General features: G+C 44.8%; 1 protein-coding gene across 1 annotated transcript in view; it reads left to right on the plus strand.

Annotated features, from left to right (window-relative positions):
* The window catches only part of LOC121280566 (voltage-dependent L-type calcium channel subunit alpha-1D-like), a 676,393-nt gene that overhangs the window by 501,066 nt on the left and 157,129 nt on the right, over positions 1 to 18,198 (plus strand). The window contains exons 36-37 of the mRNA XM_041192702.1: positions 13,573 to 13,732; positions 17,603 to 17,730. Of these exons, the coding sequence (XP_041048636.1) occupies positions 13,573 to 13,732; positions 17,603 to 17,730 (288 nt within the window). The remainder of the gene's footprint in view (positions 1 to 13,572; positions 13,733 to 17,602; positions 17,731 to 18,198) is intronic.

The following is an 18,198-nucleotide window of genomic DNA, read 5'->3' on the forward strand; positions in this document are numbered from 1 at the left end:
TACTTTGGCTACAAGAGCAGATCAGAGGCTAGGAATCATGCAATGAGTAACTCATCTCCTGACTCCCCAAAGCCTGTCCAGCATCTACAAGGCACAAGTCAGGAGTGTGATGGAATACTCCCCACTTGCCTGGATGAGTGCAGCTCCCACAACACTCAAGAAGCTTGACGTTATCCAGGACAAAGCAGCCCACTTGATTGGCACCACAGATGCACAGTGGCAACAGTGTGTACCATCTACAAGATGCACTGCAGGAATTCACGAAGGCTCCTTCAACAGCACCTTCCAAACCCCCGACCACTACCACTAAGAAGGACAAGGGCAACAGATAGATGGGAACACCTCCACCTGGAATTTCCCCTCCAAGAAACTCACCTTCCTGACTGGAAATTATATCGCTGTTCCTTCACTGTCGCTGGGTCAAAATCTTGGAACTCCCTTCCTAACAGCACTGTGAGTGTACCTACACCACATGAACTGCAGCGGTTCAAGAAGGCAGCTCACCGCCACCTTCTCAAGAGCAACTAGGGATGGGCAATAAACACTGGCCTAGCCGACGAAGCCCACATCCCATGAGTGAATTTTAAAAAAGCCTTTTATAGTTTATACTGGTTGCAAGTTTTGGCAATGTCTCAAGAGTATTTTGAAATTTCATATACACCTTTTAAACTATCCATAAACTATCCAGGATCTGAGAATAGATCCTACTTGTGATAAAACTCCAGCTTGAATTCAACAGAATAAGTCAGTATTTTGCTCTACTACGGTCCCTGAGTGCTGATGTCAGAAAATTTTCATTTGTTAAAGTCTTATTGCCTGGAATTGTACGTGGTGCCAGTGGCCTTGCCTGCTAGACAGAAAGTCGGGGGAAAGTCCGCCTCTGCTGCCCCTAGAAGCCACAATACAATTTTATGGCCAGAATTTTGCGCTGGCGGACCAGGCGCGCAGCTGTCTCAATTGTTTGCGAAATGGGGCACAATGATGTCTGGAGGAAGTCCTGACGGCATCGCATCACCTCATGATATTTCGGTTAGCTGGTGCGCATGCTGACAATTAAAAATAATTGAGATAATTTAAAGGACAGTTGCAATTTTATATGGCCCATATGCTTTTATGTTCAGTGCATGGGACACTCAGCTAGGCGGCCTTTGCATTTTTCAAGGATTCTACATCTGGGGCAGGAGAAAAAGGCCCACAGGCAGATACAAATGTGAGGAGTTAAGAGTTTGGCTGCAGGTGGTTTGGAGCTGGTTTATAGATAATTTCTCGTATTTTTGTGTTGTTCAGGAGAGCTGTCTGATTTCTTATCATTTGCAGAGGCCTTCTGCCAATAAGCCCCTTCAGCGCGGAAATCAATGAAAACATCAGAACAAAAAGAGGGATTGTTTATTCTGAGTGACCTCCTCAAAAGAGGAAGAGAGTGCCAGAAGGGAAAGGAGATCAGTTGCTTGCAGGCAGTGTCCCAGAGTGGGCCCTGTGATCAAGAGGCGCAGCCAGAAAGGGTGCAGGGCAAACAGGAGGTGCAAGACAGAAGGGGTCCAGAGAAGATGCTAATATCCAGCAGGCAGCGTCCACAGGCAGCACTCCTGCTTTCTGGACACATCTGAGGTTCAGTGCTGAAGAAGGCTTCGCCTCTCCAGGGAGACTGTCACATCCATATGCAAGATGACTTGCCCAGAAGTCGCCTCCAACTGTGTAGGTGGCCACCCTATACCAGTGGTTCTTAAGGTTACAGTGGCCCTGACCTTTTACACCTCAGGTTCTTGCCAAGGGTCAGTGGGAGATCTATGTGATGTCACCTAATTGGTTGCGCACAGCTGCATCAAACTGGTCACTGACACTCTGTTTCAAAGGGTCAGTACCTTCATTCACTTCCGGACCAAGAAGCAGCCAGGCTTTTGATGAAGGCACCCAGCGTCCCCGGTAGCGCCTTTGTGGGCACATGCATCCAGTCAATGACCCCTGGATGCGGGGAAATCCTGCAATTACAGTGAAGCCTCTGAATATCATCCAGAGCGCATTTCCCTTATTGTTGTTGTTTTCTGTGCACTGCACAATCTGTCTCTGTCAAGGGGGGAACCATTGAAGGATGAAGACAGTGATCCTGCTCCACAGGCCATAGAAGACAACCCAAGTGCTAAGTCTGAGGAGGAAATGGAGGATCCCCAAGGGGATGAGCAGGACCCCCATGTGAGGATCCTTATGGGAGGCAGGGAGACCAGGGAGGCTTTGATTCAGAAGACTTGCAGCTAGACATCCAAAGCAAGAAGTCAAGGTGATGGTAAGGGGTACGCCACCTTACTGATCTTTCCTGATGCGGCAATCCTGTCACCCTTAAATCAAGGTCCAAACTCTGAAATAAACTTTGCAGCCCTTCCTCTGTGTCACTTGCAACTGCCAAGTCTCTTCCCTATCAAATGTACGAAGCACACTAAGGCCATAGCACACAATGAGACATTTTTATAATGAAGGCAAATATACAAGTGAACCAGTTCACACGTGCCAAGGAAAGATAAATCACCCGTGACGACCCCTTATGTGGTCAAAGTGACTTAAACTTTAATTTGCGAGGACTATGTATTAGTGGCCCCACCCACCCACTCGCCCCCCTCCCCATACTCCGGCGCGACCTCACTGGCAGCTGGATTGGAGGCAGCCTGCTGACTCTGATGTCCCGTCAGCCTTGATGACCTCAGCAGTCGTCCTCTGTCTGCAGAGCCTCTACAAGCCCCGGATGGATGGGAAAATCCAGTGCCATGGCTGGGCACTCCTTAGTCATCACAGTCTCATCAGATGTGATGGTCACTGACAGAAGGGCAGAGGAACTGCTGCCATCATCCAGTGCCCTGAGAGGAGCTTGCAAATGTGAGTTGCAACTCATCTGCCAACATGAGGTTGGTTTGAACCTCCCTGCTCACCATAGATGGATGGGCAGCTAGCTGAGTTCCTAGGTGCCTCATTTCATCTCTCATACTGGCAATGATTTGCTGAGGTCACACTGGCATTGATTTGCTGAGGCCATTACCAGTGTATGGGCTTGCAGGTCTGATTGCAACCCCAGAAAACCTGATCAAGTTCCTGGAGCTGCAGCTGCATGAGAGTCGCCACTCTCTCTATCGAGGAGGCTATGCATTCTGAGCTTTGGGTCAGTGCATGCTCCCGCTCCACATGGACTCTTCCAAGACAGACATAATGGCATACAGGCTCTCAGGGATCTCTGCCAGATCTTCCTGCACATTGCACTGGACATCCAGCATTTGCCACCTGATGGACGATTCCAGAGTCTCATCATCTGCCTCGGACTCAGCATCGTCCTGGTCTCCAGCAATCCTCCGACTGCTGGCACCCTGGGGACTCTCTGCCTCCACCAGCTCCTCAGGCGCATGTGATGTGCCATCACCACTGTGCACTATCATCTGAGCCAAGACGCTTATGCCCACCGATGTGCCATATCTACACTGGTACATGGTGCAGAGGGAGGATGTGACACAGGTGCATCTGGCAGCTGTTCATCATCCGGGGTGGGGGGTCCTCAGGATCCTTTTGGGTTTGTAATGATGAGCCATCTGTGGAAGGAAGCAAAAATGTTAGCTTCACCAGAATGATCCCAGGAATGAAAGGCTTAACATATGAGGAACATTTGAGGGCTCTGGGTCTATACTCAATGGAGTTTAGAAGGATGAGGGGGGATCTGATTAAAACTTACAGAAAACTGAAAGGCCTGGATAGAGTGGACGTGGGGAAGATGTTTCCATTAGTAGGAGAGACTAGGACCCAAGGGCACAGTCTCAGAGTAAATGGAAGACCTTTTAGAACAGAGATGAGGAGAAAATTCTTTAGCCAGAGAGCGGTGAATCTATGGAATTCATTGCCACAGAAGGCTGTGAAGGCCAGGTCATTGAGTGTATTTAAGACCGAGATAGATAGGTTCTTGATTGGTAAGGGGATCAAAGGTTACTGGGAGAAGGCGAGAGAATGGGGTTGAGAAGCTTATCAGCCATGATTGAATGGCAGAGCAGACTCGATGGGCCGATTGGCCTAATTTCTGCTCCTATGTCTTATGGTCGACCTTCATTACAAAGTCAGAGTGAACAATTAGTATGTTTTCTCATTAGAATGGTCATCTGGCTGAGCATATACTTTTGAATGGATATGTAACTGCATTTCACATGTCAGTCTCTCAACCACAGCCCCACATCTCAAAGACTCTACACCAATCTTGTCCCTTTCTACTGGACTCTTACCATCATCCAATACCCTTGCATCTCTGTGACCTGTGGACCCAGGTCCACGCTCGCAGGCCATTTCTAAAAACTACTCTTCCGCAGTGACTGAGGATCAGTGGATTTGGTATCCTCCCTACCAGTTCAGCTTTGCTTCACAAAATTGTGACTCCTCTTCTCCTGTAAGGGGAAAAAGTGCCTCCATTAGTCCCCTCCAAATTGCCACCACATTGCAGCCTCCCCAACCCCAAAGACGCAGGAACAGCTGCCTGTCACATTGTCACACATCAATATGACACACATGCCAGCCATGGTTCATCAAGTCACATGATGTACCAAATTACGCTCTACATTTCACACCCTGAGCATCAACCATTGCTGCCGCCCACAAAGACATCCACCCAAGATTCCAGTTGGAATCGGTACTCACCCTGCGAGAGGATAGAATGTCATTGAACCTTTTCCGGCACTAGATCAAGTTTCTGCATACTACATCATGGCCACTGACCAGGCTGCCAGCTCCGTCCAAGCCTTCTTCATGGCATGAGGTGGCCTCCTCTTGCCATCCCTTGGCAGCAGGATATGATGATGGTCATTTACTGCCTCCAGTAATACCCTCAGGCCCTCATTCGGAAAACGGGGAGGTGAGGTCAGACCAGATCCAGGCATTCCTGTCACCCCTAGGATGAGATCCAGGCATTGCTACCATCTTGCACCCTGGAGCAGCACATCAAATCTGTAACAAAAACCAAAAAAATTCCTGTTGCAAACCAGCTTCCTGAGGGCGCTAAACGCAGAATTCCAGCATGCAGGGAGCTGTATCTAAGTCACCCACCCGCACACTTCCTGTTCCCGATGCCCACCCTCTTCCCACCCCCACCGGCAGCGCTGAGGCTCAATCAGCATGTGTTTCACATTGGCTGGCAGTTAATTCGCTAGCCAGCATGAAATTGAGTTCGACCGTCGATTGCTGGTGGGAGCGGATTCCACATCCGCTTTTGGGCCTGCCAATTTGCGCGCCATGCTGAAAATTCAGGCCTATGTTGTTTGGGCAATAATTGCCTGCCCCTCTCAGACAGGATCTCCCGCTTCCAAAAGCTGCCGGCCAATAAGAGGGCAGTTCTCCAATTCCAGCAGTATCACCAGGAGCGGTGGCTACTGCTGGGATTGCAGCAGTTCCCTGACCAATACAGATGGAGGAGGCCTGGAGTGTAGGTAATTGGGGTCAGGGATTGCTGGGGTCAACCTGGCAGTTCCCAGTGAGGAGGGTGGGGGGTGGTGGGTGGGGTGGGGTTGGTGGGCTGATTGCAAGTGCGGGGGTCAATACCAGTGGGGAGGCTGTCTGGGTTTCTGATCAGGTGAGACCCCATCCCACCAGCTGAGCCTGCAGGAAGTCTACCAGATTTTACTGGCCAGCCTCCCCAGGTGGCAAAGTACTCCAGAGGTGGCAGGGAGAGCCACTTAAGTCTCCATTAATTGGCCATTCAGGGGCCTCAAATAGCCTAAGGGTGGCAAGCCACCCACCACCCACCCTGTTGTTAATAAATATCAGCAGAAGTGGGAAGATGACAAGCATGGCAACCGCCTGCTATTCCACATGACTTCGGACCACCCCTACCTCTCAGATCACTCCTGGGGGTGAGGGGTGCTATAAAATTCTCCATAATAATTAAGTGCAAGTGTGCTGTAGATTAATAATCAATTACAAAGTATAATACCCTTAATGTGTGAGCATGAACGAATGCCAGATGCTACCTGACAATTTTGTCAAATCACGACCTAATAGATCACTGTAAAGAAGCTGTTTGCTGGCTATATTCAAAAGAGATCTCAAGGGTACCAGAAAGTAGGCAAAGATAACGGATGAGCTGGTATTTTGCATCAGCATTCAAAGAATTGAGACCAGAAAGGTGATGGAAAGATATTGTTTGGTAACAACAAATTACATGCATAAAGCACCTGTAACTTAGTAACATGTTCCAATGCACTTCACAAGAGCAATTATCAAACAAAATTTGACAATGACCCATATAAAGAGATATTAGGATCTGTGACCAAAACCTCGTCAGAGACGTAGGTTTTAAGGAGCATCTCAATGGAGGAGAGAGAGCCAGGGAGATTTAGGGAGAGAATTACAGAGCTTCGGGCCTTGGCAGCTGAAGTAATGGTGTCCCCTGAGCGTCTACTACTGTAAAAGTAACACACAGCGTTACAATTGAATTAATAAACATAGATTATATTCAGAATCCCTCCTCTGTTGCCATTAATTAATCCTTACATCTACACATAAAAGATTCACCACATTTTTGTAGCTACCAATCTGCAAAACCTCACCCTCACCTCCACCATCGATGCCCTCACACCCCATTAAAACCATTACTGTCTCTCAAACTAGTCATTCCCCATGGTAGGGCCCTCATTTCTGCTTCATTCAGTATAAGGGACTCTGTCTTGAACAGATTTGGTGGACAACTGGTTTGGCCTTTCACCACTCGATCTGGCTGGACCACATAAAGCACGATTGAGTTCTGCTGTTGCCTGTGAAAACTGCTCACTATTCCAGGATCACCCTGGAATGCAAGGGTAAAAGCCAGCTTCTTCCCTCAAGTGCAAAACATCTTAAACCCCTTTCCCTGTTTCCTCCAACTTTACTTCCCATGACAAGTACGAGGAGCTCATGGATTTCTTTGTCACCCAAATTGAGACCATCCGATCAGCTTCTTCTGTCACTTTCCACTCTTCCCCAAATTCATGTACATTCTTTCCTGGAACTCCATGTTTGAATCCTCCAATCAGGTTTGGCCCTGTCACAGTACTGAAATGGCTTTCTTCAAAGTCACTAAGGACATCCTATGTGACTGTGACAGAGCCAAGCTATACCTCCTCCCAGAGGTGTAGTGCCAAATTTTGAGGTGCCGGAGCTCTAAGAAAATGAGTTGGCCGTGTAATTTCTAAATCTACTGTTATTGAGTCTCCAAATGTCACTAAAACTATGTGTTTCAAGTGAAAAATATTATTGCCGGATAGGATTTTATTTTGAAATTTGTGGTATTTTGGATCATTTGTCTTTAGCAAAGCTAGAATTTCATTATGCAAAAGTTTAATTATTTAATTCAAGGCTATTAAAAACACAACTTACGGAAAACTTTACTTACTTTTTACTGGGGTATGGTATACAGAGGGGCCACTGCTTTTCTTGATTTATGGCCTGAATTTTGTGCCCTAAGGTTGGGCATCCTCTGGCCGCCAGAGCCTGAGTAGGCTCCGTCTGGGAGGGTGCATCCAGCCCCATAGCTCCTCAATCGTCACAGCATCATCAGATGCAGTGGCCTCTGGCAGAAGGGCAGAGGAGCTGGTGCCCTCATCCAGAGCACCCTGAGAGAAGCCCATAGAGATGACAGGCAGCTTGTCTGCCAGTGTGAGGTGCGTTTGCACCATTGATGAACAGGGACCTTGCAGGAAGACTCATCCATTTCTCACACTATGAGAGGGCTTGCAGGTCTGAGTGCAACCCCAGGAACCCCTGAGTCTGCTCCTGAGGCTGCCTTCCATGAGAGTCGCCACTCTCTCATTGGAGGAAACCGTGGGCCTGGTGTTAAGGGTTAACACAGAACTCATGCTCTACATGGACTCCTCCATGATAGGGACCGTGCCACGCAGACCCTCATGGATCTCTGCCAGTTCTCCCCACGCATCCCACTGGACATCCAACATCTGCCGCCTGATGGACGACTCCAGAAGCTCATCATCACCCTCGGACACAGCATGGTTCTGGTCTCCAGCTGCGTTCCCACTGTCGGCTCCCTGGGACCTCTCTGCCTCTCCAGCTCCTCATGCGAGTGTGATGTGCCCTCACCACTGTGCATTACCTGCGGAGCCAAATACCTAATGCCCACCGACGTGTGGGTATCTGCGCTGGTACCTGGTTCAGAGAGACAGTGTGACGCCAGTGCAAGTGTGATGTCTTCCTTTGAGCTCAGTGAGGGATCTTAAGGGTCTACGGCAGCTCCTGTGGATGGTGCATCTACGAGAGGAAGACAAAAGATCAGTATATTCAATCATCATAGTCATTATGCATGCTAGGTGCGCTGAGGAGACAGTGAAGACCTGCTGCATGGTGCCATTTGCATTGGAGCTTCAATGGGCTCTTTGGCTATGACAATTCAGTGATGAGAGGAGCCCGTTATGTTTCCAGTACCCACGGCACACGCATCTGTTACCTGCAATCCTAACTTCATCTGAGACCCCCACCTTACCACGATGGGAGGAGCAAGCTGGCCAGTGGCATTCAAGCTCTAGTGCATCGTTCTCGTGCTTAGTGAGGATGCACAGATTTGGCACTCCTCCACCTGTTCAGCAAGACTCCTCTTCTCCTGACAGGGAAAATAGCCTCATTATTGCTCTGTCTCCCTGAAGGCCCTTCCCTGGTTCCCACATGGCCTTCCACCTGGGCATTAGATGGACTATGTCACTTTGGCACATCTCACACTGCAAGATAATGAGGCCAGTCATGCTGACATCCCAGCCTTGGCAGGGCAGGCTTAAGTACCAGTTGGCATGATCCCTGAACGTTCTGAGCAATGGGGACTCGACTAAAGTTCTCTGCACAGGTCCATGCCATCTCTGCACCTACCCTTGCTGACCATAGCAGATCATTGAATCTTTTGTGGCACTGAAGCCATGTGTGGCACATCACACATCGTGCCCACTGACCCCTGTCCAGGTGGGGCAGCCTTCTCTTGTCGCCCCTTGGCATTAAGATATGCCACCTGGCATTGACCTCAACCAGCACTCCCAGGCATTCATCTGAGAAACAGTGGCAGAGTGCCCATCCAACTTGCCCCCCTACCTTCTATGACCACCAGGTTCTGAGGCCATGACTGAACACCAGGACACTTCTTGAACAGCTTCCAGACAGCTCCCTCAGCCTCCCCACAACTCCAGGCAGCCTTTAGGGAGCTGCCTCTTTGGTTTTTGAGCACCCCTCTGGGTCCCCATTGGACCCGGTGCCCGACATCTTCCTGCCCCCACGCACGAAAAACACATCCAGGCAGTCGTGTTTCACGCTGGGTGGCCTTAATTGGCCATCCAGCGTGAGATTGCGTTCACAGCACAAACTTGGCCAGCCTCGCCAACTTCGGGTGCGCCATGAGGTAAAGTTCAGGCCTTTATTTATAATCTAGACCTGGGTGTACAGTGCACAGTTTCAAAATTTGAACATGATGCGAGACTTGGAAGTACAGTGAACCATGAGGAGGATAGTGATAGACTTCAAGAGGATATAGATAGGCTGGTGGAATGGGCAGACACTTGGCAGATGAAATTTAATGTAGAGAGGTGTAAAGTGAAAAATATTGGTCAGAAGAATGGGGAGAGGTGACATAGGATAAAGAGTACAACTCGAAAGGAAACAGAGGAGCAGAGGAACCTGGGTGTATATGTGCATAAATCATTGAAGGTGGCAGGGCAGACTGAGAAAGCAGTTAATCAATTATACTGAATCCTGAGTTTTATTAATTGGGGCACAGAGTACAAAAGCAAGTAGGTTGTGAACTTTCATAAAACATTGGTTTGGCCTCAGTGGGAAGGATATGAAGATTTTAGAAAGGGTGCAGAAAAGATTTCCGAGAATGATTCCGAGACGAGAGACTTCAGTTATGCGGATAGATTGATGAAGTTGGGGCTGTTCTCCTTGGAGAAGAGAAGGTTGAGAGGAGATTTGTTCGATGTGTTCAAAATCATGAGGGGCCTGGATAGAGTAAATGAGAAGAAACTGTTTCCATCGGCTGAACGTCAAGAACCCTAAGGGGATTAAGAACAGAACCAGAGGCAACATGAGGAAAAACTTCTTTATGCAACAAGTGATTTGGATCTGGAGTGCATTGCCTGTGCATGCGGTAGCAGATTCAATTGCAGTTTTCAAAAGGGAACTGGATAATTATCAGAAGAGAAAAGATTTTACAGGGCTACAGGGAAAGGTTGAGGAGTGGAACTAGCTGAGTTGCTGTAGCAGAGAACTGACACAGAGACAATGTGCTGAATGCCCTCTTTCTCTCCTTCTGTGCTGCAACCATTCTTTGATTCTAGTCTCAATACATTCAAGGAACTTGATAAACACATGAGAAACAGAGAAGCTGAAGGTTACCCTAATAGTGTGATCAAGAAGGGTGGGAGGAGGCTTGTGTGGAGCATAAACACCAACATAGATGAGGTGGGCCAAATGACCTGTTTCTGTGCTGTAACTTCCATGTAAAGCTGCCAGCAGGGAATATAAACACTATGCTGTGTTTCACATCCTCAGGCCCTCACAGCCAAGGAATTAATGTTTAGTAGGCAAACACAGCAGGGTGTTTGGCAATTCTAATGCTGCTTTAGATCCTGGGAAACTTGAGCTTCTGTTGATGCCTGTTTATGAGAAAGCTGTGTGCAGGGAGATGTAAGGTTTGTATTTTTTTAGTCAGGGAGCTGTACAGGAGGGTTTTGTTGCTGCTGCTGCACATTGACTCAGAGACATTCAGCAGCAGCAGCGTGAGGCCTGGGACCCTGGGCTTGGCCTTCCTTCTTAATCTTCCTAGGCTTCGGACTCACAGCTAAACAGCGAGCTCCGGACATTCCAATCAACTCTTACCATCTGGCCTGAACTCAAACTCCAGGAACTCATGGCCAAAATTGCCCTTGTGCCCCAGATAATAATGCAAGTAGGATTCATTCGACATGGTCCCCATGCCTGCCACCTCTGCATCACAAGTCACACATCCCCACGAAGTTGTGAAAGAATTTCCCTCCAGTTCTGATTGTTGCATCAATGAGTCAAATCACCCTGCATGTGTTACTCCTGGAAACAAGTAGCTTCAATATTGAAGGCAGCGAGGATTAAAATCAACACCCATCTTACAGATTGAAAATCCAGTCAGACAATTAATGGAGTAGATTCCACTGAGATAAGTGGAAAGAAAAATCAAATGGGACATATAACGGATGGCCAATCAGCAAAGGAGAGTTTACCGTCCAGCGGTGGATATTAAAGACTTTAAATAGGAAGTGCTGAAGCGGCATTCTGGTGCGCTCTGGCAGCACTACACCCCTGCCTCTTCCTCCTTCTCGACCTGTCTATAGCCTTTGAGAGAGTTGATCACACCATCCTTCTCCAATAGTTCTTCACCATCGTCTAGCTGGGTGAAACTGTGCTCGCCTGGTTCCATTCTTACCTGTCCAATCGTAGCCAGAGAATTGACGTCAATGACTCCTCTTCCTATTCCTGCAGTATTACCCATGGTGCCCCCCAAGATCTATCGCTAGCCCCCTCCTATTTCTCATCTACTAGTGCCCCTTAGCGACATCATCAGAAAACACTATCAGTTTCCACATGTATGCTGATGATACCCAGGTGTATCTAGCTACCACCTGTCTTGACCCTCCAATGTCTCTAAATTATCAGACTCCTTTTCCGACATCAAGTCCTGGATGAGCTGAAATTTCCTCCAATTAACTATTGGGAAGACCGACGTCATTGTCTTCAGTCCCCGCCACAAACACAGTTTCCTTGCCACCAATTTCACCCTCTCCCTGGCAACTGTCTGTGGCTGAACTAGACTGCTCGCAAGTGCAAGATGAACTTTCAACCACACACCTACACTATCACTAATACCACCTATTTTTACCAGCATAACATCACCGGTCTCTCCTCCTGTTGCAGCTCCTCTGCTGCTGAAACATTCACCTATTCTTTGATACCTTTAGATTTGACTATTTTACTATACTCCTGGCCAGCTTTCCACATTCTACCTCCATAGTCTTGAAGTCATCCAAACTTCTGCTGCCCATGTCCTAACCCACACCAAATGGCATTCGCTTATCACCCCTGTGCTTACTGACCTACACTGGCTTCTGGTTAAACAAAAAAGGTTCAATCTTAAAATTTTAAATCTTATTTTCAAATCCTCCCAAGCCCTCACCCTCCCTATCTCTGTAATCTCCTCTACAGCCCTCTGAGGTATCTGTGCTCTGGTCTCTTGAGCATCACTGATTTTAATTGCTTCACCAAGGTTTGGTCATCTCCCTTTATATCTCCTGTTGTGATGAAAAGATATTATATGGTTACACTATAGCTCCTCTGTAGCTTCACAAGATGCCAAATTCTGTTGCTTGATGGTGTGTTTATGTTTTCAAACCATTATATAGACAAGTTGCAATTTGTCCACAAAATTATAATAGCAACTGGCCCTGCTAAATGTCTGTTTCTAACAAGTTCAGCTGCATAGTATAGTGCCCCTTGTGAGGTCAGAACTCTTGTCAGGGATCCACATACAGGTCCACCTTTTTCTATAAGAGGGATTAAAAGAGAAGACATATACAACATTTCAGAACATAAAGCTATACAAAAGGCTGTTGACAACAAAGGAAAGCTGTTGTCAATTAGGCAGGCTTCCTCATGCATAGAGATTTACAATTTATAGTTGCAGGTAAAATAGTAATGGGAGCAGGCACTGATAGTTCAGCTCACATCTACATCTTCAGTCAAAGGAAAAAAAAAGTCAAGGAACTCTCGACAAATGTCCAAAGTCCACTTACAAATAGGATCCACTAACATGATAGAAGAGGTGGCTAAATATTGCAAATCTGCTTTTCAGTCTATGACATTAATCATCAGTTTCCCTGTTTGGTTTGCATTGGCTTTTGTAACAAACATTTTGACAGATAGCAAAGAAACTTAAATGTTGAACAACATTACTTCATGTAGAATTTTACAATCCAACACAAGCTTGAGATTGTACTTCTGAGAATCTCTGTGGTACTAGGATCTTCAGCAGCTGATGGAGAGTTTTATCCTTTGACTGAGCCACATTTATATATAGTCTTCCAATAATATAATTGTTAGTGTAGTCAGATATTTGTTGTTTTTGCTGAGCGTATAAATTACTGGTATGTTTTCAGATGTAGAAGCATATAAGCCTACTTCTAGAATCATACTGACATGAAATCTCTCTCTCAATAAGTTTCTGCCCAGTTTATCCCAAATTCCACATTCCAATGTTGTTTGGATTACCAATCCATACCAGAGTCAATCAAGTGTGAAACTGAAAGTGTTAATTGTTAAATCAGGAAAATAGAAAATATATCACAAAATCTGGATTTTGAGTTCAAACTGTGTATAAGTCACATTGGTTCAAGGATTTCAACGGAATGAAAGTTCAACAACAGGCAAGTGATCCACTCTGCTAGATGACCTCCCAGGCAATGGAAGGTGAAAATTACTCACAAAATGCCCTGCATCAATTACATTAAAAGTAAATATGAATATTAAATTATCATTGATAGTCTTCCTGGTGACTTAATACTGTTTCAACAGATGTGCCACAGGAGAAGCCTGGCAAGAAATCATGTTGGCATGCATGCCTGGAAGACGCTGTGACCCGGAGTCAGAGTATGGTCCAGGAGAAGAATTTACATGTGGTAGCAACTTTGCTATTGTATATTTCATCACTTTTTACATGTTATGCGCCTTTCTGGTATGTGGTATTCATGTTCATGTTAGCTTGAATTTTGTTATCATTGAAATTTGTCTGGAAATTATTTATAAATGATTGAAAAGTTAACATTCATACAAGCAGAAAATATGGGCTTCTCAAAGTTCCTAAACAGCTCAGCCAGCAAATTAGGACAGCAAGTTGTGAACCATATCAACAGGAAGGTACTGGGATCAACCTTTGGTCAGCGCTGAAGTGTTAATGCTATCCAGAATAGGGGTATGGGTACTACTATCAACCTTATATCTAGTAGGTTGGGGCAGAGGGTAGAAATCAGGCAGAGTTCCTGTTTCTCATGACTATCCAATGAAATGCATGGATATGGATATCAGGTAAGGACTCGAATGGGCTTGACTGTGATGCCAGTTGCCATTGAGTAGCCTCCCAACAGTTACTGTTGAGGTAGACACGTAACAGTGGCTGCCTCCATGGAAGATTTGCTGTGATCCATACCTCAGTAAGAGTCAGTGAGCTGAATTTTAATTATCAGACCCATTTGCAGATGAAGAGGCCAGTAGCTTGCCAGGAACTCAGAAATTTAAGCAGGGTGTTCATCTATGACTTTTAATCCAGTAACTGCATTTGCAGCTGATTTCTGGTCTTCCTAATTAATGAGAGCATGATGATGACCCGCATCCGTTTCTTTCAGCTCCAATATTTAAAGGGATCTTGCAAGGGTCAGAATCAATGCATTGTACAAGTGTCAGGACAAAATTTGCTATTTTTATTAGTATTTAAAGCCTTTCCTGTCTGTCAGTTGCACAGCACAGTTAGCTCCCACTGTCCTGTAGCTGCCTTTTACCAGGCAAGTTCTAGGAAGCTCAGAAAACCTGTATGCACAGAGTTAAAATTAGCAGCTTGGGTTAAGATTGTAATTCATTACCATTAAATGTCAGACTGCCTGTATCACAGGGGTCTGCCACATGCTGTAGAACATGCTTGGGTTAAAAGCCAAAGTTGGCAAGTTCCTGTAGGTTTCCTGACATGCTGGCAGTTTCTGGTGTTTTAATCTGCTACCCACATAGAAACTTGCCCACCTTATCAGGTCAAAATTCTCCCCAATGAGGAAATAAATTAACAAAGAAAATTGGTGAGAAAAGTAAACATAAATAAATGAACATTTGTATTTCCTATAATTTTAAATTGCCTGTACTAGAGATTAGAAACAAGAAATTTTAGGACATGAAAATGCATTTCGTCCAACAAAGTTGCTAACTTCAGGTTATGCTGGGACCACCTTTTTTCTCACCATATTCCTCAATTCACTCTTTCCTCAGAAACTTATCGAAATTTGTTTTCTATTTCTTTCAAAGGATAAACTTGATAACCTGTTCGATTAACATATTATTCTTTGTATGAACATGCATATTGTTTGGATTTACATTATTAGCTAATGCTATGTTGTCCTTCCTGTTCCTTGGAAATCCTTTTGCAAATCTCGCACCTTCTGTCCTTTGTAAATGCAAATTAACTGCATTTTGTTTTGTTCTGCCTAGCTCCAGTCACAATTTTTAAATGCATTGATGTTTAACCCTTTCATGTTTGTTTTAGGTTTGTTTTATTTTGTTGTATAGGTACTTCCTTTAGAACTCATAGGCATGTATCTAGACTGAATGCTTTGTCTATTTCAGGAAAAATTCTAATTTTTAGTAACCATTTTGTCACAGTTTACTACTGTATATGGAGATCTCATCCCAACTTAATCAATCCTGCACCACCTTCTTCTGTAAAGACAGATCAAGAGTAACTGCTATGCTAGTTCCATATCCGACAGTATCAGCTTTCCTTGTTATCTTTAAAAGAGAACAATAGGGTAGAAACATAAATCGATCCCATGCCTGAATGGGCAAGCCCAAATGTACTCAAAATTGGATCTCGAGCCTCATTTAAATATCACCGGTGAGATACTGACAACTGTTGGGAGTGACTCAGGCAGCTCACTGCTGAAGCAGCTTTGAATGTTGGGACACAGGCATTATTGGTGGTATATAAAGAGGTTGGCCAGGAGCGGGGTGCCAGGAGAGAAAGACAGAGATAGCAATATGGGGTGGGTCAGGATCATGATCGGGTGGAGGAGGCAATGGCCCTTGCTTTGAATGTGGAGCTGGGAGAAACTCTTCTGCACCTTGTGGCTCCACATTCAACTAAGTATTTTTGTTAAATTCAACTCTCTGGTGGCAGCCTGCTGCAGTCGTGTTGGTTATGTTACATGGATATCTGACTTTTCTGGCTGCATTCGGGCAACCCATTATTATACAAGGGACTTCAGACAGGCATTGGATTTCTTACTTTCCTATACTAAGGGACTAAAGCATGTTCCGGGCACTTCTGGTTCATAATAAGTATGTGATTTCCTGCCCGCCATGTTGGAAGCATAAGTGCTCATTTAGTTTCCAAAAAAATGATCACAATACCATTGAATTTCTAGCTTGATTGTTTTTCTCCTTTAACTGCTATATATTTCAAAACACCTTTATTGTTACCTAAGTTTTGGTTTACACCAGATTTATTTCTCTTTCCTTTTAGCTCTCTAATTATTTTAAGCTGCTTTTGCTGGTTTTCCTTATCAAACCTTTGCATGTTTAAGTGCCTTGTGCATATCCTCAATGCTATTTTCTTACATCCCTAATTGTAGCCATCTTTGTAACTGTTGCCCTTTCAAATATTTGACTTCACCACGATGAGTTTATATTAAAACCATTGCAATCATTTCCAGTATATTTCTGCTTTTCCGCTACAGTTCTCTCAAAGCTAACATCTGTAGCCCTTCTGGTGAACTCCTGCTGTAACACTGGTGGGAGTGCCTTAGATGGGCCACAGATTAGGTCAGAACCTAGATACATGGGGTTTCAGCTTTATATTAGAGATTCCATAGAGCCTTGTAAAAAATGGAGCAGAGTCTCTAACTGCTCCAAATAAAATCAGTAATTATAGGAGACAACAGGGTTGGGGCATTTGCTTCCAACACTCTCAGGCTCAATAGATCACTGGTGTTGATGCCGGTACGGTGAATGGCAGTTATTGACGTCACCTGAAGGTTCATGATTCTGCCACAGGCTGGATGGATTTCTGCAAAGAAGTATTATCATGGTGCCCCTGGAAAAAGGACATCCCAAGACATATCATGGGACCATGAAGAGAAATGGACGATAACAAACAGGCCTCAGAGCAGAACTTGCTGCCAGCTACAAGATGCATTTAGCAAGCTGTAATACAAGACCCTTGTTCTTAGTTTATGAATCTGACCATCGCAGTTACTATTCTATCTACATCCTCCTATGCCCTCCACAGATATACCTTCACTTATAGTGCCGTAAGTCTTCAGGCAATTTGCATCACATTCATGCCATTGATAAAGTATCCTTGCAAAGCTTTGTAAGTACATTTTCTACACAAAGCTCCAGCATCAAAGGTTTTTAATGTTGATGTATGTCATGTGTGAGAGTGCTTATTGTTGGCTGTCATGGTGTTTCCTCTTGGTGGCACTATGTGATGGATGCACACAAATCCTATCTTTTTTTCCTTTAGAATGCAAGCACAGTGGCAGGTGTATGAGTTGGCTGAAATTTTCTGAACAGGCTTGCTCAATTTACATCTACTTGTTGGGCAAAACTGATCTGAAAACTTATGCTATATCTACCAGAATCACAAAATTCTTATAAGAGAATGCACTGAATTCCCCAGAAATTGCTATTTTTGCAATGTCGATACAACATTGCAACCAGAAAAACAATTCCTCCAGTGAATGCTAAAATTGCATGCTTCTGTGTAAAATTAACGCAAAAGTCAAGTGTTTACTAAAATAAGTAATCCCAAATAGGAAAATATTTTTTTTCCATCTTTATATCTCAGATTATAAATTTATTTGTGGCTGTCATCATGGACAATTTTGATTATTTGACACGTGATTGGTCCATTCTGGGTCCTCATCATTTGGAAGAATTTAAAAGAATATGGTCTGAATATGATCCAGAAGCAAAGTAAGTAAATTTGATTTAATCCTGTCATGCAATCAGTTTTACATGTTGTGTACGTTATTACTTGCTTTGCTACATTTTTCCTGTGGAACACAATATAAAGGGGTAAATTAACAAACTCGCGCTCCCTACATAGCATATCACCAATGAGGTGCATTTCAGGAACTCCAAAAGCATGCTCTCATGATTCTCTATCCATTAACTGTAAGGTGACATATCTAAATTCCAAACAGGAAAAGCTCTATACTAGTAGTGCAAATTCATAAAGTTAGCTCTTATAGATTGCAAATAGAAAATCCAAAGCTTATTTTAAGATTTCATATAATGGGTCCGGTGGTGTTTTGGTTATGTTACTGGAGTAGTAATCCAGTGAAAGTAAGTTCAAATCAGTCCAAGACAATTTGAAATTTGAATTCAATTTTAAAACATTGGAAAGAAAAAGCTGGAAATAAAAATCCCCATGAAACTTAA

This window comes from Carcharodon carcharias, chromosome 7 (genome assembly GCF_017639515.1).
Source record: "Carcharodon carcharias isolate sCarCar2 chromosome 7, sCarCar2.pri, whole genome shotgun sequence".
NCBI classification, from domain to species: domain Eukaryota; kingdom Metazoa; phylum Chordata; class Chondrichthyes; order Lamniformes; family Lamnidae; genus Carcharodon; species Carcharodon carcharias.